The following is a 26,709-nucleotide window of genomic DNA, read 5'->3' on the forward strand; positions in this document are numbered from 1 at the left end:
GAAATACATGGAACCATGAAAGATTATTTGTCACCTCGCAGCTTAAAGTCTCTGAAACCAGACCAATGACTGACCACTTGTACCATATGGTTTATATGTCGCCAGTGACCAGCGTGGTAATAATGGCATTTGCTCCTGCGACAACGGCTCTGGTCTTATTTTCTCCAAGGACTTGGAGTTAGGGTTAAGGATGTGATCGGGTTTTATGTTTAGTTTGATGTGAGGATTAAGATTAGGGTTAGGGTTATGTTTGTGGGTATAGAATTCATGTTTAGCGAAGCGTGCAGATATTTAATGGGAGCAATTGTCGCAGGAGCATATGTCATGGAAGCGGTAGTAATACATACAAGTGTTTATGCCTGCTTGCTAAGGGCAACTGAAAGTTGGTCAAGGCAAGTGAATGAATGGAATGTGGTCTGTTGAACTGCAAGATCCTTGTCTATATGCCCACTAGGACAAGTGGGGGCACTGCATGCACCCACAAAACATAGACATTTGTAGATCAAATTCAAATGCTGTATAGTATTCCAGGATACGTCGTGGAAGTTGCTGTTTCACCGATATATAAACTGCACCCTTATCTTCTAGCTTGATTAAGAAATATGTGTACTTGTATATGAATGTATGTTAATGTAATTAATATGCCTAAAATTACAAATGAAAATGTAATGTTCATTACTCAAAGTTGGGAATTCATAGCATATACATGTATAGCATGATCTCTTAGCACATCATATATTTATTTCTGAGACTAGCGTTTAATTTAGTGCAGATCAAGGTAAACATGCTTCATAATGAAGATGCAGATGTAACTGCTCACAAATAGCAAATTGTTTTGTAAGCATAGTGTTCAAACTGTGTGGCCAAAGTCAATAGAGGGCAGCATAACAGGCTATATGGAAATAACACAACCTACGGTAGATAGAGTACCATTTGCTCATGCATTCTTTCAGCATATAGTGTATTATGTAATCAAAAACCCAATTGGAAGAGATAACCAATGAATCAAGTCTAAGGACAAAACTCTGCATTGAATCAGTTGGAAAAAATATAAATAAGATTATTTCATTCATCCAAATCTTCCAATAGAAAATTATGAATGTTGGTCCAGCCTAGCAAGAGGGTACAGTTACACTGAGCATTATTGTTGATTGGCTTTAACAGTGGTTCTGCCGTGTACACAGTCCCAATGGCATAATGATTCCATGTTAGAGTGTAGTCTGGTGTGACCAGTCCCAATGGCATCATTCCATGTTAAGCCGTTGAAGACGAGTCCCAAGTATACTCAAGCTGGTGTCCATAGGAATGCCTGTTATAGCAAAATCAGTCCATCCTCAACGGGTTAAAGTATAGTCTAGTTTGACCAGTCATACAGGGCCTTGAACAAGTATCCCACGCAGCGTTCAGGGGTTCAGTCAGAGTTCAAATTTGGCTCATAATTCTGTGCCTCTCAGATATAGGGACATCATTCAGGCACACCATGTAACATATTCAGGCATACCACCTCTTACACTTCTGCTAGCTATGAAATCCCACAAAGATGATCATCTCTGGACATGGACTCATTTTTGTGGGCAGAGATTTTACTGATTCTGTTGTAAGTCTATAGCCTATAAATAATTTCTAGGGTCATCCTGTCAGCCAGATATTGTGGATGATACATTCCCACTAGGTGCTGTATTCCTCTGTACACACAGATTTTCCTGTTCTTATTTCTCTGCAGTTGTTTTGAATTTGCTTTCATGGGTTTTCTTACCTCTCATCTTTACCCTCAGATCCACCCAGGGATTGCGGAGGCTCAGAAATCACGTCGTATCTACTAGAAAAAGCTGAAGTTAGAAGTGAGTATCTCCCAGGATTTAGGAAATACAGGTCTCCCATCCCCAATCTCATCAAAGTATTTCTTTATGAAACTTGTGATGTTATATCAAGACTCAATATACATATTTATATCAAATACAAACTGTCCTTCGCCCATCAGTATCAAAACTTATCTATGACATTGGACATAGTGGCTGTAGCATCTTGCCTGTACAATGTTTAAACTTTACAAGATTTTCTGCCAAGATTTAACGCTTCAATGTCCATATCCATATCTCCTTGACAATACAGGGGATATACATCTCGCTGAGCAGCAAATGTTTTCAAATGTAGCAAATTTTAGCGAATTTTAGGATTTGGCAGGGTTCGTAAACAGTTGCAATCAAATTCACCAACAGCTTTCATTGTCGCAAAAAAAAAAAAAAAAATCTTTTTGCAAAGAAATTTTGAACATGTTCAAAAAATTTTTTTACAAGTTGCGACAAGAAAAAGTGTTTGCGACTATGTAAACTGTTTTCAACTGTTTATGCACCCTGACGAAACTTAAGATTTGTTACATTCGCAAACATTCGGCGAGATATACCCTTACAGTGTTCGATCAATCATAAAGTAGCATTGTAACAAGAGGCCATTATTTGGGTGTGGACAGTAGTGAAGAGTTGATGAACTTTAACATGTGTTCCCTCTTCTGTTTTGTGGTATGTGTTCTGAGAGACCTTTGATCTTTGACTTCTGACCTCTGACCCCTGACTTCGGTACAATATCTACCGCCCAATCCTGTCTCTTCACCCAAAATCAGACGGTCCATTTACGCCGATATACCGCGGCTTGGAGAGGGAGCACCAGTTTGACAACCTCAAGCCCGGCTGCACGTACTATCTCCGAGTCGCATGCTCAAGTAAAGGTGGCACAAGTCCGGTAAAATACTCCTTCATGTGTCTCGTTAATTGTTCCATTAGGTCAACAGGTAGTCCTGTCGCAGAAATTGTCATGGTTTCATAAAATTGGCAACTCTGAATGTGCACTAAACCAGAAAAATGGATTTGAAAAATCGCTTAATGTGGTCACCTAATAATATGTTCCCAATTTATGAATCAGGCATAAATTTAGCAATTTTAGATGCTTCTGATTTTCAGCAACCGAAATGCACAAATGTTAAATGATGAAAATAGAGCTAAAATGAGAGGGAACTTTTTATTCTACCATTTAAAATCTGATCCATTGGTTCTACTCACTTCTTTCACTTCCAGAATTTGTTTATTGCATGCTTAGGTTTAGTATGCCATGTACTTTAGTTTGCCATTCACCAAAACAGCACACAAAACAAAACAAAAAGAATCAAAGGACTGCTCCAGAAATATAGTAGGCTGTTTTGAGAAAAATTGTGGAGGATTTCTGTATGAATTAAAGAAATGTGAGACTGGATGAAGTTATGTCGCTTTGACCCCCTCTTTTCATGACTATGTCTACCCTCTTTTCAGAGTTCCGACGTCCTGAGCATAACAACGCTTCCCATAGTTCCTGGCCAGAGCCACCCGCCGAGGGTCCACGGTAGGCCCAAGGCCACATCAGTGAATCTCAGATGGGGTGAGTACGCACTGACATCACGTTTCAAGAAGAAGTTTCCTCGACATATATCATTGCTGGGGTGACAAGACCTCGTATCTCAAATTTTGGTGAAAATTATATTCAAGGATTAATGGTCAGATAATCAGTTAAGTCCTGTCCAAATCCTAGCTGTCTTATCTCAAATATGAAGCCACCACGGCATGTCAAAGGGAAGACTATCCCATTTGACATACACATAGTGCATTGGCTGTCATATTTTTTAGCTCTCCAGAACATTCGACATTCGACTTGTTTTGGAGAAACTAGGTCAAGTGCCCTGTGGACATCCTACCAAAATCAAATTTTAGTGAAACTCTAATTTTCTTTCTCTCTTTATTATTTCACTACTGTGACATTCTTCAGGGGGGGGGGGGGGGGGGGGGGGGCCACACTAATAATTAAGAAGAAGTTTCTTTTTTTAATTGATAGTCCTTTTTTCCTCAGAGTTGCCTTTTGGTTGGTTTTCATCAGTAAAAATCATGCAGTGTTAGTATTTTCAGATTAAGAGCAGAAATTTTATTTAGCTGAATGTGCTAGATTGAACTACCCATGTTCATAATTATAGGAGGAAAAAGATATGCTTTGTATGTCAAAAAGACCTCATGGTGTAATTGGTGATGCTTCACCCTACAGCCCCCTCCCCCTTCCCAATTTGAGAATAGCAGAGCAATCACTTGAAAAGTTCTGTGGTCTTTTCTGAGTCACCTGTTACTGCCCTTCAGTGTATGGTTATTATCAATTGTGTTGTCCGAGTTGGTAGGTAAACTTGTGTCTCTATGTGAGTAGTTCCTGTTGCTGCTCAAGAGAATCTGAATTGTGCCTCACCCCTAACACCACCCCCCTCTAATATTTTGAGTGAAAATTTCCTCATCACCTATTTCTGAATTCAGTGACTGGAGAATGATTAATGAAACCTTCAGTGAAACTTGGAAGAGTACAAGGCAATCCAGTCGATTGTTAGGAATTATTATAGAGACTATAAAGTTTTGGTTTATAGTTCCGTGTGTCACCCTCATGAGAACTTTACAACAATTTGTGATGTCAGAGGAGCAAGGAAAGGAATTTGACAAAATTTTTTTTTTTTTAAGGACATCAACAGGCCAGTTAACATGATGATTCTTCTGGAAGGCATGGAGATTTCTTGCCTTAACATATCTCCTTTACAGCTCAAGGGAATGTGTTGAGAATTTGACTTGTTGAATACCTGTCTTTTTATCCATATGTCTTTGCAATAAATTCATGTATACACATATGTGGTTGGGGAAACTTCCACTCAAAAATTTCCTGTCAAGTGAAGTTTTTCTCTGCCTTCTTTTTTTCTACCTGCCCAGGTATGCCAGACTACAATGGTGGCGCTCCCATCACTGAGTTTTCCATCGAAATGACTGCAGCTGACAGCATGCCCACGGAGGTCCATCGGGCATCGGCCGAGATCACCGAGTGTCCAGTCGGGGGACTGCTGCCAGGAAGGGTATACGACTTCCGGCTACGGTCGAGCAACAGAGTAGGGGTAAGGACAATCCCTCCTCCCTGATTTTGCCCTACATCCTCCGTCTTCATAAATACTCTATTTGTAGACTGGATGGAAAGAAAAAAAAATATCAAGCTACATCGACACCAGTAGCAACTACTCACATGTATTACAATTTTGCAATGCAGATTGAAAAGGAATTCAGATTTATTTTTATGAGTTAGTAAATGACTGTTATCATTAAGTTGCAATTTTTTTAAGTTTAAGAAAAAATGTGAGAATAAGCATAATTTCAAGAGTGTGTGCAGAAGATACCAGTTTCCTTCTTCAGTCAAAATATACACAGATCTCACACAGCCCCCCATAACTCAGAACACTGCAGCATACATTGAGAAGAAGAATTCACTTGCGTTCAGTGATAATATCGGGTATTTGAGTTGAAAGACATGCACATCTGAAACATTCATCTTAGTAGTTTGAATGCGTTGCCTTCATCATAATTGGGTAGTCCTGTTGAATCGTGATCGATGTTTGAAAGGATAAGTATAGTCAGATCAATGCAGGCTTGGTAGTTAAGGGTGCCTTGTAGCATACTGCCTCGTGCACATATGTTATACTTAACTTGAAGAATGTTGGAAACTTTGCTCAGAATTGAATGCACTCCATGCACCATGCTTACATTTCCTCACGGCCGAAATGGTAAGAGTGATTGGACTTGACGCGCCTGTCTGCTGTGTCCCTTGTATGTCTGTCTGTCTGTGTAAAGAGCAGTTGGAATGCGAGGTGAAGGAGGGCCCCCAGCGTGGGCTAACTATGTCTGGAGGTCACGCATATTTCCTGTCCCTCAAAGGGGGATTTCCCTTCTGCTGCTACTAGTTGTCACCTTTCAGACCCCATCTTTCCATTTTTCAATCATGCCATGTTTAAATGCATGATTATTTATTGTTGGTACCTCACCACGAAAAAAAAAAAAAGTGCGAAAGTATTTTGACATCATGACATGTGGCGTGGAAGAGGTTGTCATCTGACCGTCAGATCTTATGATTTGATGTCACTGTTACTTCTTTCTCAATTCCATGGTTACTCTGTGTCACACAGAAAAATGTTACAGCAGCACAACCGAATGTGTGTTCAGAAATACTGACTGAAGAGATGGTCATATAAATGATGATCAAATTTTGATAACTTATTCACAAAGATACATTTTTCCTGCATGCCTTATAGTGTCAGAGTTTTGAACCAAACGACCAAACAAATTTGCCATTTTCTTCATTTTTTTCCTACAAATAGTTTATACCATCCTACGATTACAAACATGCTAGTATTACAAGACTAGAGGGTCTGGTATGTTCTTGCTTCTGACAGATGAGAATACAGCAGGAAAATTCATGCATTCTGAATTCCACTTAGTGGGAGGTAATTGCAACACATGAAGAAAGAAAAACAGTTGGAACAAGCCAGAAGAATCTCGCTGCAAGCCAAGACCCCAGTGGCAAAGTCGCAGCCTTGTTTTGACAAAGTGATACAACCACAAGACTTTTATGATATACAGGTCGCCAAGGAATCAACGTATTAGTATTTCAAGCAGCTCTTTAGGTGAGGGGATCACCATGACAGCAGACTTTGTTGTTTTTCTGTCAGAAGCATTGCCAATACAAGTCGTTAACTGCCATTCGTTGCTATGAGCTGGGTGAATCATTTCATGAATTTTAAGAACAACAGAAAATTAAGGAGGGATGTAAGGTTTTCTTGACGAGTCAGATCATTTGGATGGCAAATTCCTGCAGGTTCTTTGAAAGAAGCAACAAGAGCGATATAAGAATCAAGCCACAGCAATTTTTTTTTTTTTTCGAGGGGAAGGTGGGGAGGGGATGTACAAGTTTATGAGGCACCTTGCCTTAGTGCTGGCATATTGTGCCTGAAGGAGCATGTTTGTGTCTTAATTTGTGAAGTTGTAGCAAGGGATGGCAGCTTGCCAACTCTGGAATGTGGGGGCGAAGTTAATGTCATCGAAAGTGTATCTGTTTAGTATATTTTGATTATGATGAGAGAGCCACCACATTCACTGTTATTTCTTCTCTAAAAGATTTCCATCCCCATGCATCAACTCCTACCTACCCTCTGTGGAGTCTTAATTCAGATGTCATTTAGATTTTAGAAAAAAAAATTCTCCCTTCCTGTAACAGAAGTGAAATAATGACAAAGGAAAAGAACCGATTGTGAAATTTGAAAGGAATTTCTCTTCTCTTTTCCCCGTCCTGTTTTTGCATGTTTCCAGTCAGCTGATTTTATGGTCAAAGTGGGACAGATTGAGGCTAATGTGCCAACATTTCATTGTTCAAAGGAGTTGAGGGGAAGGGAGGGGTGGGTTGGGGTGAACTGGCCTGACATAAGATAAACCCAGCGGGTGTTATTGTAACAAAGGGGAGTTGTTTGTTCCTGTCTTGGCATTGGTGCGATGGTGTCCCCCATGCACCAGCTAACTTTATTTATTGAAACTTCCTACCTCACAGCAACCTCTCGATCCGTTGGGAATTTTGCTGGGACGTTGCTAGGACTTCCCGCAAAGAATTCCAGCTGGCATAGTTTCGCAAACATTTACCATTGCATGCCAAACAACATAACTGTGTTCCCTTGCCTGGCTCGAGCACACATGTATCTCTGCAAGTCCTGTCCAGAACACATGGCAACACTGCACTTTATATTTTCAAGATATTTTTAGGAGTCATTCAAGTATAGGGATTGGCTATGAGAGAATTAATCCTTTAGCAGCTGAAGATTTTGTACATAATAGCCTATTCCTTGGAAGGTACAGCAATATTGCTCTCATTTTGACAACTCTCTAAATTACGCAAAATAGATCACTGCATGCTTATTGTTGTCTATATTTTTTATATTTATTAGAAAGCCTACAAAGACAACCAAGAGACGTGTGTGTCACAAATAATTCTGGCATACTTTTGTTGACCTATGACCTCTTTCAAATTACATAATTATATATTCTGTATGAAAACAATGAACATAGTAAAGCATAAAACCATAAAAAAGCTGACGGGCAGTTTCGGGCGGTTTAGGGAGAAATCTGACAGGCGGCTTTGGGCGGTTCAGATAATATGGGGTTAATGTCTTACATATGGAGTTAACTAGGAGGAGAATAGGGGTTGGGGTCAATATGTCACCCATCATAATAGTGGCCTTGCTTTGGACAAAGAAAAGATATATTTCCACTTGCCATAGGCGTACACACAGGGTTTAATAGATGATGTCATAGTCATAGAGATGCACAACAAAGCAATGTCTTTATACTGGATTGGGCTGAAAAGTGAGTCAAACTAGGATCTTTGTGTATCAAGTTTGTTTGTTGTTGGTTTGTTTTTTTTTTCAAATTTGATATTTTTCTACCTAACAGCCCAATGTCAGCTGAAGTTGATCATTTGACAAACTTTGTGATGGAAGGTGTGCTTGTGTAAACATATTACCAGTGTTTGTGTAAATTTGAATTTTTCAGAAATTGAGTGTACTTGATGACAGTTCTTCTGTGCCAGAAATAATGTGCCACTGAGCATTACAAATAATGAGATATTTTTCCTCTTTTGATTCCCAAACTTGAAAATGCTGTTTTCTCAAAATATTTGTTTCTCCTGATGTTTAGACAGTATCAACTGCACAATGCAGAGCGAGAAACTCATAATATTTCAGTCAAAGTTGATTTAATAAAGAATTTATTTCAATTGTTAATAAATATATGACTGGTATTATAGATTGAGCTTTTATATCTGCAATAATGGCCGAGCCCTCCGATAGAACAGCGGCAACACTGAAGAGGCTACCCTGGATAAAGAAGACTTCATCACAATCATTTTTTTGCTATTGTTATAATTATTGTCATTATTATCATTATTATCATTATTATTATTGTTGTTGTTGTTGTTGTTGTTGTTCTTGTTCTTGTTCTTGTTAGTAGTAGTATTATTATTATTGTTATTATTATTATTGTTATTATTATTATTGTTATTATTATTATTATTATTATTATTATTATTATCATTATTATTGTCATCATCATCATCATCAAAATTGTTATCATCATCACCATCATCATTATTGTGAAGGATGATAACACTAAGCTCATTGCGCTCTCTCTCTCACTCTCTCTCTCATACAGTATGGTCCCTACTCTGAACCACTCCGAGTCAGCACGGGGGCGGGGCCGCCTGACGCTCCCACGGACCTGTCAGCAACGTGCGTCACGACGTCTGTGGTGACGCTGAGCTGGCAGAAGCCCTGCTGCAACGGTGCAGACATCACCGAATATCGGGTGGAGAAGGCGTCAGAAAATGGCACTTTCTCATTAGTGAGTTGGGCTTAACTCTACTTTTTTTCTGCTCCTTCGGTGTGTGTTTGTGTGTGTTTGTGTGTGTGTGCTGTTGATTAAAGTATGATGACATAATGAACCATTCTATGAATCACCTTTTAACAGTATTTTCTTTTTTTTAAAGCTTATTCTCAATTACTGTTGCATATCTTGCTTTGTATGAAGCATTTGTGTGAGTGTGTGTCTTGTTTGGGTGTTTTGTTTAATTCTTAGAAAAGGAAAATTTTTCAAGAACTTAGTCAGTCCAGTTGCTTCTGGAATGTTCTTGATCATGTCAGCAAGCACAAATTTGACATTTAATATTTGAAAAGGAAAAAAAAAAGAACTTGCAGAAGGCTGTGAGTGAGATATTTACACAATTTAGACATGGGTACGTGATACCGTGAATTATCGGTGGAATGCTTCACATACAAGGAATATTCATGATATTTTTCATTAACATTGATTTCAGCTTTACAGGATTTTCTGGTCTTAACTTTTCCCACCCTTGTCTTGGATGTCTTTTTTCCTGAGATTATGAATATGTAGTTACATCACTGTGAATTATATCTTTAATTTCTTTTTTAATTTGTATGTAACTTTGTAAGCTCTAAATTTCCACTTTGTGTTTGTCCACCAATCTCTTGCCTCAAACCACCAGGCGTACAGTGGCTCTGCCACAACATGTGAAATCCGGGCCCTCCAGCCAGCGACTTACTATTACCTTCGGGTCCAGGCCCTGAATTCGGCGGGCCATGGGCCCTTCAGCGTGGTGGCCACGTGCCAGACGCTGCCCTCGTCGCCAGAGGCCGTGCCCTCGCTGCGCGTCGTCTCCTCCACGTCGGACTCGCTGCTGATCCAGTGGGCGGAGCCCGAGGACTGCGGCTCGGAGATCATCGCTTACAACCTGGACATCGGAGAGGGCCAGCCCGTCTTTGTAGAGGGCAACGTCACCCAGTACTGTGTAGACCAGCTTGAGCCGGACACCAGATATAAGTATGTTTTACCCCTGCCTTCCTAGATTCTAGTATCATTCTTGTATTCTTTAAAGAGGAAATCCACTCCAAACATAAGTTAGTCTGATAAAAAAAGATTAAAATCTTATGAGATCAACGGTAAAAATTTGACTGAAATCAAATGAAAAATAAGGAAGTTATGACATTTTGAAGTTTTGCTAATTTCTGCAAAACAGTTCTTGTACAGTGGATATGAATATGCAAATGAGTGAGCTAACATGTCATACCCTCACAAGTTTCCATTGATCATGTACAAGAAAATGACAAAAATTCAATGTTTCTGTCATTGAAATCTGAAACATGATGTTATTCCTTTTTGAATAATTTCAGAATAGTGATCAGTTTGATATATGAGGATTTGAGCCTCGGTTATAATTGCGTTTGAATGAAAAACTGGAAATTTCAAAATTTTATGTACAAAGTGTGTCGTACAGTGTAAGTTGTGAGGGAATAACTTTCTCAATTTGCCATTTGCATATTCATATTGACTGTTCAAGAACTGTTTCCCCAAAAATAGTGAAACTTCAAAATGTTATAACTTCCTTATTTTTCATCCGATTTTGATCAAATTTATACCGTTGAACTCGTAATATTTTACTCTTTCTTATCAGACAAACTTCTATTTGGCCTGGATTTCCCATTTAACACATCAGGTCCTGGAAGCCACCTGCCTAGTTTGATGCTGCCCCTCTTTGTGTTTTAATTTTCATTGTTCCTTCTGAGTGTTTCGTAAGGTAGAGTTAAGAAATCTGATTCCTTTATACCTTATGTTTATAGATGATGATTTTTTTTTCCATAGCTAAATTGTAAAAAGTCCTCATGTTATTGCTGAATTAATAATTGATTCTTGAACTGATAACATATTGCAGAAAATGAAAGTTCCTGTTTCGCTTTCAGATTGGTAAATGTTTTATAGATCCCTAACCAGATTCATCTAAATCACTGTCCTCATATAAGATATGTAGTGAATTTTTGAGATACCAGTTCATATAAGCAAGATGATAATGTAGCAAAGATTATCTTATGGCTTGATGCATTAAAATGTCATGTGCACTCCCCACACCCCTCACACACTTGTATCTATTTCAGGACCTCCTTCAGGCTTCCCTTTCCTAGATAACACACTTTTTATGCCTCCGCAACGAAGTGGCCGGAGGCATTATGTTTTCGGGTCGTCCGTCCGTCCGTCCGTCCGTCCGTCCGTCCCGTTGTGTTTTTGTCGATATCTCAAGAACCGTGTGGTGGTTTTACATCAAACTTGGTATGAGGGTATATCCTTGGGGGATAATACTTTGTGTGGATTTTAGGGTCACAGGGTCAAAGGTCAAAGGTCACAGGTTATTTTGTGGAAAAAGAAATTAAATTTCATGTTTTTCTCCATATCTCGCAAATGGTTCAAGGTATCTTCATGGAACTTAGGCGCACCTGGTAAACTAGGGACGGCGAGCTATGCGGTGCGACGCTTCTGCAAATTTCTTTCAATTTCCGACGTCAAAGGACACCCAGCGACGGTTAGCGACGGCGTACAATCACTAGTTTAGACTGCGTGTCGGCGGGCGCCGCCGAGCGTCGCAAAGCGTCGGCTAACTCCCAAGTATACTTGTAAAAGACGAGCCCTCACAAATGGACCGTTGCATGTACGAAAAGGAGCTTACCTGGTGGCCGTCTCGCTGCGTCCGCAAAATAAGCTCCTTCCCTACTCTACCCTCCCGATGCGTCCCGATGCGTCTCGAAGCGTCCCTCGTTGAATGGCGACTATTGTTTCGTAATGAATAGAAAGCTAAAGTGCTACTACTAGTGCTAAGCAGAGAAGCCATCGGCAATCCAGGATTTGGGGCCACGCACTGTTTTGACATGAAAATTACACTTACTGATACATGTGCGAATGTATCTTAGGTTACAGAAATGAATTGTGACATGATTCAACTCCTCAGCAATGCAACTGCGAACCAGATTCGGCAATTAGTATTAAGGAGGAAATGCCATAAATATACTATTGCTTGATGCTTAAAAAATCGCGAGTTTACCGTTTAATTCGCGCTACTCGCTCGCTACTCATGATCCGAATCCCCGATACGCGTGCGTGTACGTAGTGCAGCGTCCGGGTCCGAGTATACTTACTTGGGCACACAATCTGCGCCCTGGGCTTGCGATGAAATTTTATGAAGCACAGCTGTGACTTGTGCTGAGAGCTAAAACATCAAATGCAAGTCCCCGCACCGTACGTAAATTTTCATTTAAACGCAAGGAAGTTCATTGCTAAAAGGAAGCGTGATTCCGTAGGCAAATATAGAACGCAACCTTCACTGATGAAATGGAATAGAAAGTGCTAACTAAATTACATATTACTAGCAGACAAAGCGGAGAAGCCATCGGCAATAGGACAGGGTTTGGGGCCACGCACTGTTTTGACCGGAAAATTACACTTACTGATTTTCTAGGTTACAGAAATGAATTCTGACATGATTCAGCTCCTCAGCAGTGCAGTTTCGAACCAAATTCGGCATTAAGTATGAAGGTAGAATTGCTGCCCGATGCTTACAAAAATCGCGAATTTACCGTTTCGCGCTACTCGTTCGCTACAACTCCCGATATCGAGCCGAAAATCCCCGATACGCATATTAAAGTATTATGTGTTATAGCGTGTGGTATAGTGCACATAATCTAAGCACTGAGCTTGGGAAATTTCAGTAGTTGTGAGAGGTAAAGCATCAACAAATGCAAGTTCCCGCCCGAGAGCGAGCCGTACGCAAATTTGCATTTTATTGCAAGCAAGTTCATTGCTAAGCGGACGCTCGATTTCGTAGGGAAAATATCGAACGCAACCTTGACTAATCCAATGCCAATTTGCGTTTGTTTCTAATTCAACGCAAAGTTTGAGGCAAAACTGTATTACTTATTTTCAGTTGCAAGTCAAATCTCTCACAGGGCCAGCTGAGCCCTGGTCCCAACAACTTTTGTTACTGTCAAAAGGCACGACGGACATCCACTCGTTGGTATTCCAGAATGCGTTCGGAATACCTTTTACATTTGTATCTCAGTGGCACGCACTCGAGAATGCGCGCATTCTATACCCATTCCGGCCGTCGCCTGGGAATGCTCAGCTTAACAGGGCCTAGAAATAAGCCGGGCATTCCGGAATGAAACTGAGAATGCATCAACAATGAGGGTGACTTTGTCTAATCTCTCTATTGTCTGTTAAAACCTAACGGTAACACTACCAACAGGATTAATTTGCCAGGGTTCACAGCCTTTGTCTTCTAGAATGCATTCGATCAGCCCCACGCTTTCACCAGTGAGGTGCATTACGTACATCGCCGCTACTAGCTCACCGTTTTGCTTCCTTCGCTAGCTCTCAACGATTGAACCTAAGACGTGGCTCTAGCTAGCTGGCCTGGTACATACATTGCGAAGGTACCAAGGTAGTCTTTATCCAGGCATGCTAGATTTCAAATTTTCTATCAAAGGTTAATTCAGTTTTCGCCTAGAAGGGATAAATCAATCCTTTTGCATGGCTACGTGAACATTTGTGATATCAGGGAGGTGAGGTCTGTTCGCTATATGCTTTTCTTTAGGCGAAAAGAAAGACAAAACAGTATGACGTTTACAGGAACTCAAAAGGGGCTTTTACTCAAGACTAGTGCTCGAGACATGTCCCTGGCTCACTCCCACTCCCAGGCCAGACTGTCTAATTGATATCTACACGTGGTTTACAACACGGGTGGGGTGTGAAGGAATGCATACGCGCATTCCTTTGCTGGCAGGCAACACTAACTTATTGATTGATCCACTCTGCTTTCACGGAAATTTCCACAAGCTTGGCCTGGCTGGGGCATAGGTATCATTCCCATTTATTCAGCTAGCACATGTTCCTTTGTTTGTTTGCTTTAGTTTTAGTTTAGTTTTGTTTTTGTTTTTTGTATTGTACCGAACTTCTTCTTTGTCGGGTGGGCTGGGGAGAGGAAAGATCAAAGTGAGCTGAGAGGGAATGAGACAGGGAGAGGGGAATCAAAAGGAGGAATCGTCTGCTAAGCATGTTGTCTCCTATACTTTTGCACAGTTCCATATTAAATTGTCATCAAATGCCGATCATGTGAAATTAACCGGATTTGGATCAAACAGAATTGAACTGATATGAATAATAATATGAAAATCAGTGCTGTTGCTACAATACAAACGCATTCTACGTCACTACGAATGATTACAAGTTACTGATCTTATACTGCATGACATAATGTATTACAAAGCGTTTTTAAAGTGACAGGGCTGTATATGAAATTACAAACCAGCGTGGCTAACGAGCTACCCTCACAACCATGAAGCAAACGGGCAAATTACAGATAGGAAAATTATTCGACATGTATTCTAGCATGTTCCGGAGCTGCATGTTATTGCTATTTACTTTCGAACGTAAAAGCAAACATGTGACATTGTATATATCATCGTACGGAGTTGAATATTATCGTTATTCATTTCCGAACGTTAAAGCAAACATTCGACATTTATTTCAGCATCTTCCGGGCCGAATGCTATTGCTATTTACTTTCGAACATAAAAGCAAACATCAGACATCTATTTTATCATCGTACGGAGTTGAATATTATCGTTATTAATTTCCGAAAGTTAAAGGAAACATTCCACATTTATTTTAGCATCTTCCGGGGCCGAATGTTATTGCTATTTACTTTCGAACATAAAAGCAAACATCCGGCATTTATTTTACCATCGTCCGGAGTGGAATATCATTATTATTCATTTCCCAACGTCAAAGCAAACGTGCGATATTTATTTCAGCATCTTCCACAGCCGAATGATATCCTTATTCATTTCCCAACGCAAAATCAAATACTCGACATTAATTTTAGCACCGTACGGAGCTGAATCTTACCGTTATTCATTTCCAAAAGTATAAGAAAACATCCGACATTTATTTTAGTATCATACAAAGTCAAATATTACCGTTATTCATTTCCCAAAATTAAAAACAAATATCCGACATCTATTTTAGCATCTTTCGGGGGTAAATGTTATTGCTACAGATTCGAACATCAGTTATAAAAGCAAACATCAGACATTTATTTCATCGTCGTAAGGAGTTGAATATTATTGCTATTCATTTCCGAACGTCAAAGGGATCATTCGACATTTATTTTAGCATCTTCCGGAGCTGACTGTTATTGCTATTTACTTTCGAACGTAAAAGCAAACATGCGACATTTATTTCAGCATCTATACCAGAGCCGAATGTTATCTTTATTCATTTCCGAACGCAAAATCAAATATCTGACATAAATTTTAGCACCTTCGGAAGTTAAATCTTAACTGTATTCATTTCCAAAAGTATAAGCAAACACCCGACATTAATTTTAGTATCATACAAAGTCGAATATTACCGTTATTTATTTCTCGAAAATAAAAACAAATATCCGACATTTATTTTAGCATCTTATGGAGTGACTGTTAGCGCTGTTCATTTCCAAAAGTATAAAGGCAAACATCCGACTTTTCTTGGTGGCCCGATCGGTCCACCAAAATCTTCCCTCGGATAGGACATAAAATGGAGGTCCCGTGTATGAGAGAGTCACAGCTCATGCACGTAAAAGATCCCGCTTCATTCATTCATCGCAAAGAGCAGGGTGTCTAACCCGGTGAAGTGGTCCCACCCCACAACCAACTGGACCCCATGGAAGACCAGCTTAGTGTAGCTGAATATGGGCTATCCAGCCATCTTCACAGATGGAAAATGAACAACAACAACAACAATCTTCATATATGAAATTTTGGTGCCCGACGTGCGTTGTTTGATGGCCCCGGGCCACCGCTAGTGTCGAGACCTGACGGTATACCTGGTAGGTACCTCCTAGCAACAGGGTTGGCGTCTCAATCTGGCAAGAAAAAATACGAATTTATCGAACTGCGGTACGAAACGCAACTTTAGGCGACGAGTATTATGTCGTAAAAAACAAACTAACCAACACACAGAAAAATCGAACAAAAACAAAATCTCTGTGTTAGAAATCCGTTTCCAGAGACACTTTTACTCATTTTTTTTTTTTCACACTGAAACACAACGTGTATAATAATATGGCGCGACTTTTCTTTCTCACAACGCAACAGGGCGACGTGTCGTTCTTTTAAAGGTCAAAGACAATAGTAGAGGTGCACGAGGCCGCTATCATTCTTCGTGAATGAATGGTTTCAGGAACGCGTCTGCATTCTCGGACGCATGAATAGAGGATTTTATAATCCCCATTCTCGGAATACGACGGCAGAGACTCCAACCCCAAGCACCTTCTGATCGGGAGATTCTCCCGCCTGAAACCCCTAGCAAACGGGAGACTCCAATTTAATGTGCGCGCGAAGCGCACATCACAAGCGCAAAGGGCGAAGTTCCTTGCGCCCGGTGTCCAGGGCCCGCTTAAGGTTCTTGGAAGCTCGGTTCTAGATGCTCTCTTGTGCTATCTAAGGCTTATTTTTAGACATACAATGATATTAAAGTAAGAAATCATTTCAAGCGGGAGACACAGAGCCAGGGCGGGAGAAATTAAATCTCAAGCGGGAGAACGGGAGATTTTGCAAAAATGGGCTTTCGGCGGGAGATCTCCCGTCGAAAACGGGAGAGTTGGAGTCTCTGCCGGAATGCCTCTATTCACAAGGCTGAGGGGAGTAACAATAGTGCAGGCAGAATGCGTGGACCGGGAATGAAGTAGAGAATGCCTGCATGCCGGACGCATTCTGGATTACCAGCGACTGGATGTCCGTCGCCACAGCATACAATTCATCACATTTTATTTTGCTTTCTGCTTGAATGTGCGTCATCATGCGTCCCGAGGCGTCCCTCTCTGAATGGCGACTGCTGTTTTTTAATGAATAGAAAGCGCTATACACTGACTGGCAAACAAAGAAGAGAAGATTAATCATTATCTTACAATGTCTTAATGAAGTGTAAAGTTACTCTAAATACAACGGATTTGGAAGTAAAACGTGATTCGTTTTCTTCTCCTAAATGCGTTCTTTGAGACCTTCAGCAAATTGTGATAGTCGTCCCTTACGTGCTACTAAGTAGGGTATAGCTCGTTATTCCGAAGGTTCGTTATTCCCGAATTTCATTTTCGGATTAACGAATCTCCGGAATAACGCCACAAATTAATGTTCGGATTAACGAACCTCTAGGTATAGGGAATTTGCGTGTTTCGGATCAACGAACCCTCGGAATAACGAACCTTCAGAATAGCGAACCTTTTGAATTTTGAATTGATTTGATTTGATTTATTTCATTCTCATTTTCATTTTCATTTTTTCCTTTCATTCCACAAAACATAACACAAAGTAAATCTCAAATTCAATCATAAGCATATATACATTACAAAGTATATAACAATCAATGGTATAACAACAAACTTACAAAGATATGCACACATTATACATACTGGAATTACAAAGTTATGTTTTAAGGATTAAAAAATGAGAACTGAGGGGTCCACTAAAAAGCATTGCTTGTAGATTGTGGACCACTCTAAAATATCTTCAAAAATACTTATTATACAATGTAGTTACAAGTCCATGTACATAATACATAATACAGAAAATAAGACAAAATGAAACAAAGAACAGAGACACAACAACATGACATGGCTAAACTGAGGGGGATACGATTGAAAGGAATATAGCAACAAAAAAAAAACAAATTTAAGGGAAGAAGGGAAAGAAAGAGATAAAGAGAGTGCCTACACGCTGGACAGAGAAACGGAAAAGGGGATTGTGGAAGTATTTCGGACAGCTGGTGACTGCACGCGCAGCTGTGGAAAAGTTAAGGATATAAAATGCCGAATTTCTTTACTTTGTAATGCCATTCTTTACTTTATAATGAATAACGAACAGCACCCACTAAGTACAGTTGTATTTAGTGGCAAGTATAGATACGAGGCCGATTGTAGTCATCATCATGAAGCATACTAACGTAGTATTTAATCTTCCAGCGCGCGTTGGTGCGTTGTTTGTAATTCTTGGTAAAAACCATTGTTTTCAAAGAGAGAACATCATCTTGCTGATACAGATCTGCTCTACATAGCTGTCACATTAATGACAGCAGTTTTAAATTCTGTATAAACCTATGTCATTAAACCTTTCGTCTAAATTTCGTCTTTATATACCCACTGATTAAATACAAAAAGATTTAAAATGTTCATCAAAGAAGGGGGTCTGGACATTCACATGTTGGCATCAGTGACTGTTCATTCATCACGATTTATTTTTCTCTGTCCATTCACGAATCAACAGTATCATCATTCATCTAGTATTAAGACAAAAAGGTAATTTATATAGATAGGGAACACAACTGCATCACCAATAAAATGTTATTATCGATGTGTATCACAACATACCTTGGTACCAGTGCTCACACTCGTGTTCATTCATTTGTTTTTGTTTTCATAAAATTCATTCTTTCCTATCTTGGTGGTACCTTATAAGCAGCCGTTGGGTTTGCAATTCCCTCGTCGATTGAACGTCGACGGACTCTTCGATGATTTTCAGCGTCGATTACTAACTTACCTTAACACCCACAGACACGCACGACAGCTTTCAAAGTCCCTTGGCGGTAAACTTGGAGAGGTGCTCACATGGACTTATCTCGGTGTCGTAACATGCCGAAACACACAAATTCCCTATGCCTAGAGGTTCGTTAATCCGAAAATGAAAAAGGGTCTGTTAATCGGAACATTTTGTGGCGTTATTCCGAAAGTTCGTTATTTCGAAGGTTCGTTCATTAGGAAATTAAATAGGGTTCGCTATTCCGAAATCTCCTTTATCCGAAAATGAAATAGGGTTCGTTATTCGGAAGGATCGTTAATCCGAAATTAAATACGGTTCGTTATTCCGGAGGTTCGTTGATCCGAAATGAAAGAGGGTCCGTAACGAACCTTTGGAATAACGAGCCTTATTTTATTTTCGGATTAACGAACCTTCGGAATAACGAGCCTTATTTCATTTTTGGAATAACGAACCTTCGGACTATTTAAAGATCCTTCGGAATGACGAACCTTCGGAATAATGAACAGTAACCCTGCCTTACGGGGGACGGGGAATGCTTTCATCTTCTCAAGAGACCTCTTTGTGTGAGAGAATGCAAAACTTTCTAAGGATGTTTTCAATTATTGTTTACTAGAAAACATAGACATGTGTTGTTTTCAGGCTTTTTCATTTTTCAATTTATTGGATTTTAAACATCATTTTCCGAAGTGAATCCAGTTTCTTTTCCTCTGTCATTACTGAAAGCAGAAAGTCTGCCATAACAATAATTATCGCTAAATGCCACGCTGTGTTTGGACGTGCCAGTGTGCGAAACACGTGGTTTTACTTTCAAGTTCAAAGGAAGGCTCTATGTGCTTCTGGCTTCTTTGAGGTTTGTATACTGCAAGTTCGGATCCATGGATCGAATGCGCCGTAGTAGCTGTGCTTAATGGCTTGGTTACGGTAAACAGTTTACGTTCGATACGAAGAAATATTTTTGAATCCAGTGATTAGCAAATCCCTTTTTATAGTTCAGTGAACATTTGAAATGCCTGATTTAATACACTATACAGACAACTGTTCGATATTTCTGTTATGGACCAAAAAGAAAGGCTATAGAACCATGGTGTGTAGCGTAGAATCATGAGTTCACGAGCTAGTTCTTCCATCGATTTAACTTCCAGGCTATTTACACGTTGTTTACAACCAGAATTCCAGTGCGCGCATTCTTTCGTCTGGCCAGCACCTGGGGTCTGGTGCATGCTTCTTTGGAAATTTCCCACAACGGGGGCCGGGGGGGGGGGGGGGGGGGGGGGGGGGGGGTGTCGACCGCATACAATCCGTTCGTGTTTTTCCCCTTATTTTTTCCCCTTTGCTGGTAATGAACATTTAGTTTTAACTTAACGAAGGTGAGGTGTATGTATTTTTTCCATCATTCATGGGAAGAGAAGAAGAGTGAAAGAGGGAGAAATGAAATCAGACGGAGGACACGTAGCTCAACAAGCTGTCTTTTACACCAGCATCAGTAATTATCATTACCATCACTCAGATCATTTGGCCCTTTTCGTATCAAAATTAAGGAACACGACCACCATCATCACTCGAGATAACACCTAAGCAAACTAATCACAAAGTACCAACAACCTCTCAGACAACAACACAAACACTACAAAATATCACACAGCACACCGAAGAGGCTGGGAGCGAACTTCCTTCGAAATACACATTATACACTACAGCAAATCGGAGAAATCGCCGTTACGAAAATGCACGTGCAGTAACCAGAGAGACACCTGAAAGAATTTTTACATACCGGTACTTCGAAACAAAGGGAACGAATAAAGTGACATTAAACGTAAGAAATCGTACCAAACGAGGTATGAGAAACAGCGGAAATAAAACAATGAGTAAAGGCCCTCGCCGAAGTTTGCAGCACCGAACACCACGCGAAAATTATACAAAGTCAACACGTGGCAACTCGCTATGACGAGATCTTTGAGACAGACATATTTTGTTCTTTGTAATCTTTATCAGTAGGCAATAAACAATATACAAAACAGAAAATGAATTCATTGGGACCGGAGAAATTAGTTTGTTATATCGGGTATTATTTTGTTACATCAGGATCTCCAATGCCTACATCGAGTTTCCACGGTACACTGGAATCAAAGTTCGAACGCTTTTTCACATGCACAACATACATGCAAGAACAATTATCGCAGGAGCAAATGATTGTGTCATCATCCAGTTCATTCCCAAAATTGTTTTTTTTTTTTTTCAGTCACAAATTATCTTAAATTGTTGTGAAAATTGTCCTAAAACGGGAGAGTGCCACAGAACTTCTTTAGAGTTCTGTGGAGAGTGCCCGTCACCTTCTTCTGAGGGAATTGCTAGTAAGCCCGACCAGACGCAGTGCAATTCTATGCAGCGACAGGGCTGGGTAGTTAGTGAATGAGTTGCCTCCTAATCCGTCTTTTGTTCGCACGAGGCGTGGCGTGGACATTCTGTTTTGAAATCGACAAGCCTTAATTGTCTTTGATCAAAGTAATACTCTGTACAATGTACTTGAAAGTCTGTGGTGTAGGGGTCATTGAGACACCTTCCTTGCAAGACACAGTGCGATGTGTGAAAAAAAAAAAAGATTAGTGCTTGTTCATTAATTTTCTATGCCACCACGCCAATGTGCTGAATACGCATTGTATCACGATGTGCACCATCTTGTTGATGAACCCTATGAATTTGTTTGATCCAATCGTTGCTGACCGTAAAAGAGAGGTGGAGATTATATTTAAAGTCACAAACTGCCAGCCGCATGACAGAAATGTACCAAGCAAGCAAACAAGCAAGCACCAGTGAATGCCGTTTACAAACGTAAAAACTTGAACTGTTAATAGCAAAATCGACTGAAATCGTGTTTAGACTAAGTAAGAAGCTAAAGGGCCTACTCGTACATTAATATTGCAGAGATCAGTTACAGTCATGATTTCTAACAGAAAGAAAACTCGCCTTTTAAAATGCAAGGTAAAACTCGCTCCACATCACAATAGGGCAACGAGTAAGTTCAGATTGTCTTTATTCACTTATTGTTGTCAAATCACTACCCTGATTCAATTTTGGCTAGTCCTCAAAAAAATTGACTAAACAAACATTACGACATATTAGTATGCCTTAGTTATTTTAGTAATAGTATTGTCCAGCTTGTGTACCAGCAGCACGATTATAAAGATTCTCGAGTACTACGTGTTTATGTACTGAGCTACTGTACGCGATGTATACATGTTTGTGGATTTACAGATCAGCAGTTGCGATCTGAACAAATTTAATTTGCAGAGGGAGACAAAGTGAAGAAACTCGCATCTGAACCTTCACCCCTCTGAATAATATCTTTCTTTCAATGTAAACTTTTTTTGGGTATATTCAGTTATTGTTTACTATAAAACATAGTCATGTGTTATTTTTCAGGCTTTTTCATGTTATTTATTGGATTCTAAACATCTTAACTATTCGAGTTTCTTTTACCCTGACTGATATCACAAAGTCTGCCATAACGATGTTCGCTAAACAGTTTACGTTCCATACGAAGAAATCATGTCTTTTAAACGAGGAAAAAACAAAAACAAAACAAAAAACAAAAAGAACGAATGTTGATAGCCAAATAACTTCACAGTTCGTAGGTGAAGTTCCTTCAAAATTTCCAAAGTAATACGTAGTTTTGAGCGTGAAATTGTCAGGATTTTGCTGTCTAACCGGGTAGTGGCTGCATCACATACTCGTAGTGGATTTGTGTGGGCATACGAGGCCTTTCCTATATTTCTGTGAGTAATCAATCCCTTCCTATACAATTTGTAGTTCAGTAAACATTTAAAATACTCAAGTAAGTACACAATAATAAACTGTTCGATATTTCTACTAACGGTCAAAAGAAAGGCTATAATTAGAATCATGATCTTTGCGATGACAACTCATGAGCTAGTTCTTCGATCCATATTTCCAGGCTATTTACACGCGGTTTATTCCAGTGCGCGCATTCTTTCGTCTGGCACCTTGGGTCTGGCACCTGGTTTTGTGGAAATTTTCCACAAGGAGGGGAGAGGGGTGGGGTGTCAAGTTTCTCGTAATGCCACAGAGTGCATACACAATCTCTTTGCTTCAGTTACTGTTGTGTTTTTCCCCTTTGCTGGCAATGAACGTCTAGATTTAACTTTACGAAGGTTGCTAGCACGTGGTTCTTTTTGTTGTGAGGTGTATGTATTTTTTTTTTTCATCATTCATGGGCCGGAAGGGAAAGAAGTATGTTCAGCAAAAGCTGTCTTTTACACTCGCATTAGTAATAACTTATCATCACCATCACTCAGATCACTCAGCCTTTTTCTATAAACATTCAGAAACATGACCAACATCATCATCAATCAAAGATTATTCCTTCCGTCTATATTTCTTTTCTGAATTATCCTCCACTGCTCGCTTTAATGATTAACAAAAGATCGTAACTGTTCGTTACTTTGAAAGTTTGCAATTTCCGAAGTCTCGTTATTCGAAAAAAAAAAATAAAAGCGACAACAAAATTGTGTTGCTGTTTTGAAGATTCGTCAATTCAAAAACGAAGGAAGGTTTGGTTTTCTAAATGCTGCTAATCCGAAAACAAAACAAATTTTTGACCACGTTATTCGTTTTCAGATTAACGAACCGTATTTCCCATTTTCAGATTAACGAACCTTCGGAATGTCACAAAATGTTCGGATTAACAAACCCTAGTACACTTTCAGATTACTGTAGTAACAAACATGGAATTTGCGTTTTTCGGATACTGAAGAACGAACCATCGGAATATAAGTACATCTAGTGTCATCACACCTGACTCTTTTTGGAATAATAACCACCACGCAAAGAAATTAACAATGTCAAACTGAGAAACTGATTTCTTGCCTCAAAATTTTCCCTGATGCCGTCTATATATTTCTTTTCTGAATTACCCTTCCCCCTCCACTGCTCGACTGAAAAACAAACAAACAAAACAAAACATAAAGTTACAGTTCGTTACTTAAAGTTCGTTATTCCGAAGGCTAAGATTCGGAGTAACGAACCAATGGAATAAGTACATGACTCTTTCCAGAATACAAACATCACGCAAAAAAAAATTAACGATATCAAACTGAGAATTTCACTTACTTGTATTTCTTGCCTCAAGATTTTCACTCCCTTCTACATCAATTTTCTGAATTACCCCCCCCCCCCCAATCCCCTAATCGACTGAAAAAAAAAAAAATAAACATAGTTACAGTCATTCCGAAGGCTCGTAAATCCCAAATTGACGAAGGGGGGGAAAAGTTTCGTTTTTTGAAGAATCGTCGACTCGAAAACGAAACGGGGGTCGATATTCTCAACGTTGTTAATCTCAAAAGATAAATGAATAAATAAAAAAATAGATAGATAGATAAATAAATAAATAAATACATTTTCGTGCCGGATTAAGAGTTTTCAGACTAAGGCACCTTCGGAATAATCCCACACACTGTTAGTTAGTTAAAAGTTGATGCCTATTTAGGTGGTCAAAACTTACGTTTGAAATGAGAAAGTGGGAGCATTTGCAGACATTTAAAACATCCGACATTAACGTTTTAGCACTATAAAGTGCCGAAAGTTACCGTTATTCATTTCCGATTGTAAGAGCAATCATGCAACATTTACTAGTATTTTAGCACCTTACGGAGCCGAATGTTACCGTTAATCATTCTCAAATGTAAAAGCAAACTACCGACATTCATTTTAGCATCTTAGGGAGCTGAATGTTATCCTTATTCATTTCCGAACGTGAAAGCAAACATCCGCTATCTATTTTAGCATCTAACTGAGCCGATTGATACCGTTAATCATTTCCAAATGTAAAAGCAACAATCTCTTATTATTTTAGCATCGTACGGAGCAGAATATTACTGGTATTCATTTCCAAATTTAAAAGCAAACATCCGACATTTATTTCATTATCATACGGAGCCGAATGCTGCTGTCCACTTCCGACAGTGAAATGAATCATCTGACAATATTATTTTAGCATCGTACGGAGCCGAATAGTAGGGCCTACTGTTGTTCATTTTCAACGTCAATGCAGATATCAGACATTTACTTTCCCATCAAACGCAGCTGAATGTTACTGTTATTCATTTCGAAATGTGAAAGCAAATATCCAACATTTATTTTAGCATCGTATGGAGCAGAATGTTGCTTCTATTCACTTCCGAACGTAAAAGCAATCATCTGACATTTATTTCAGCATCTTCCGGAGCCGAATGTCATTGATATTTACTTTCGAAAGTAAAAGCAAACATCCGACATTCATTTGATCATAGTACGGAATTGAATATTATTGTTATTCATTTCCGAACGTCAAAGGGATCATTCGACATTTATTTTAACATCTTCCGGAGCTGAATGTTATTGATATTTACTTTCGAACATTAAAGCAAACATCCGGCATTTATTTCACCATCACACGGAGTTGAAAATTATTGGTATTCATTTCCAAACGTCAAAGGGATCATTCAACATTTACTTTAGCATCTACCAGAGCTGAATGTTATCGCTAATTTACTTTCGAACGTTAAAGTAAACATCCGGCATTTATAGCATCTTCCGGAGCTGAATGTTATTGCTATTTACTTTCGAACATAAAAGCAAACATCAGACAGTTATTTTATCATCGTATACGGAGTTGAATATAATTGTTATTCATTTCCGAACGTCAAAGCAAACATCAATTTAATGAATCAATGTTACTGTTATTCATTTCGAAATTTAAAAAGCAGACATCCGACATTTTAGCATCTTCTGGAGCAGAATATTACTGCTATTCGCTTCCGAACGTAAAAGCAATCATGTGATAGTTATTTTAGCATCTTCTGGAGCCGAATGTTGCTATTTACTTTCGAAAGTAAAAGCAAACATGCGGCGTTTATTTTATCATCGTACGGAGTTGAATATTATTGTTAATCATTTCCGAAAGTCAAAGCAAACATTCGACATTTATTTCAGCATCTTCCGGAGCCAAATGTTATCCTTACGCAAAATCAAATATCTGACATCAATTTTAGCACCGTATGGAGCTGAATCTTACCGTTATTCATTTCCAAAAGTATAAACAAATATCCGACGTTTTAGTATCATACGAATATTACCATTATTCATTTCCAAAATTAAAATGAAACATCCGACATTAATTTTAGCATCTTGCGGAGCCGATTGTTGCCGCTGTTCATTTCCAAAAGTAACGGCAAACATCTTACTTTTTCCTACGGGAGAAATAGGACGACTTCGTAATACACTGTATTTAGTTCTTGAGTCACTTGACAGATAAAAAAAGATCTCACCTCATGCATGCAAAATTTTACATGTATGGAGCTGCCTAATTAAGGCATACATTCGCGTATGAGTGTGAACCTACATGTGTTTTCATAAACCCTCTTCGATCGCTACTTTCAAAGTGTTCCCCGTTCAGTGAGATCACACCCCATAATTACGTTTTCTTTTCACCATCTTATAGCCAAACGAAACGCAAATCAACTCATAACCAATGTTGAGACAAAGGAAAGCGTCGGGACACGTCGCTCATCGTCGGGCTATCACGAGCATCATTTGTAATCAGAAAAGGTGCGTCTGGACACGTCGCTCGCTATTCAATTTGAGCACTGGCCGTGACCATTCAGAAATCTCGCTACATCTCAAGCGCCATGTCCCGAAACGCAAAACGAACACTTGCGTGAGCGGAGGTCACGCAACATAGAAATAATCAACAGCTTCTTTTGAGGGTGTCGGCAAGTGTCAGCAAGCGTCGGCAAGCGTCGCGGTATCATCAAAATGATGGCGCGTAGTGCTTTGACCGACGCTTAGCGACGGAGTAAAAACATACTGCGACGCACTTCATTGTTCTCGCA

The 26,709-nt window shown here is 39.4% G+C and overlaps 1 protein-coding gene across 1 annotated transcript in view; it reads left to right on the top strand.

Moving 5' to 3' along the window:
- Positions 1–26,709, top strand: part of LOC139745375 (fibronectin type-III domain-containing protein 3A-like) — a 117,072-nt gene that overhangs the window by 81,529 nt on the left and 8,834 nt on the right. Inside the window, exons 9-14 of the mRNA XM_071655769.1 lie at positions 1,776–1,841; positions 2,621–2,739; positions 3,303–3,408; positions 4,761–4,939; positions 9,066–9,254; positions 9,916–10,250. Coding sequence (XP_071511870.1) covers positions 1,776–1,841; positions 2,621–2,739; positions 3,303–3,408; positions 4,761–4,939; positions 9,066–9,254; positions 9,916–10,250 — 994 coding nt within the window. The remainder of the gene's footprint in view (positions 1–1,775; positions 1,842–2,620; positions 2,740–3,302; positions 3,409–4,760; positions 4,940–9,065; positions 9,255–9,915; positions 10,251–26,709) is intronic.

The sequence above is a fragment of the Diadema antillarum genome, unplaced genomic scaffold, assembly GCF_040938485.1.
Source record: "Diadema antillarum isolate AM-2024a unplaced genomic scaffold, OU_Dant_1.0 seq00001260_RagTag, whole genome shotgun sequence".
In the NCBI taxonomy this organism is placed as follows: Eukaryota; Metazoa; Echinodermata; class Echinoidea; order Diadematoida; family Diadematidae; genus Diadema; species Diadema antillarum.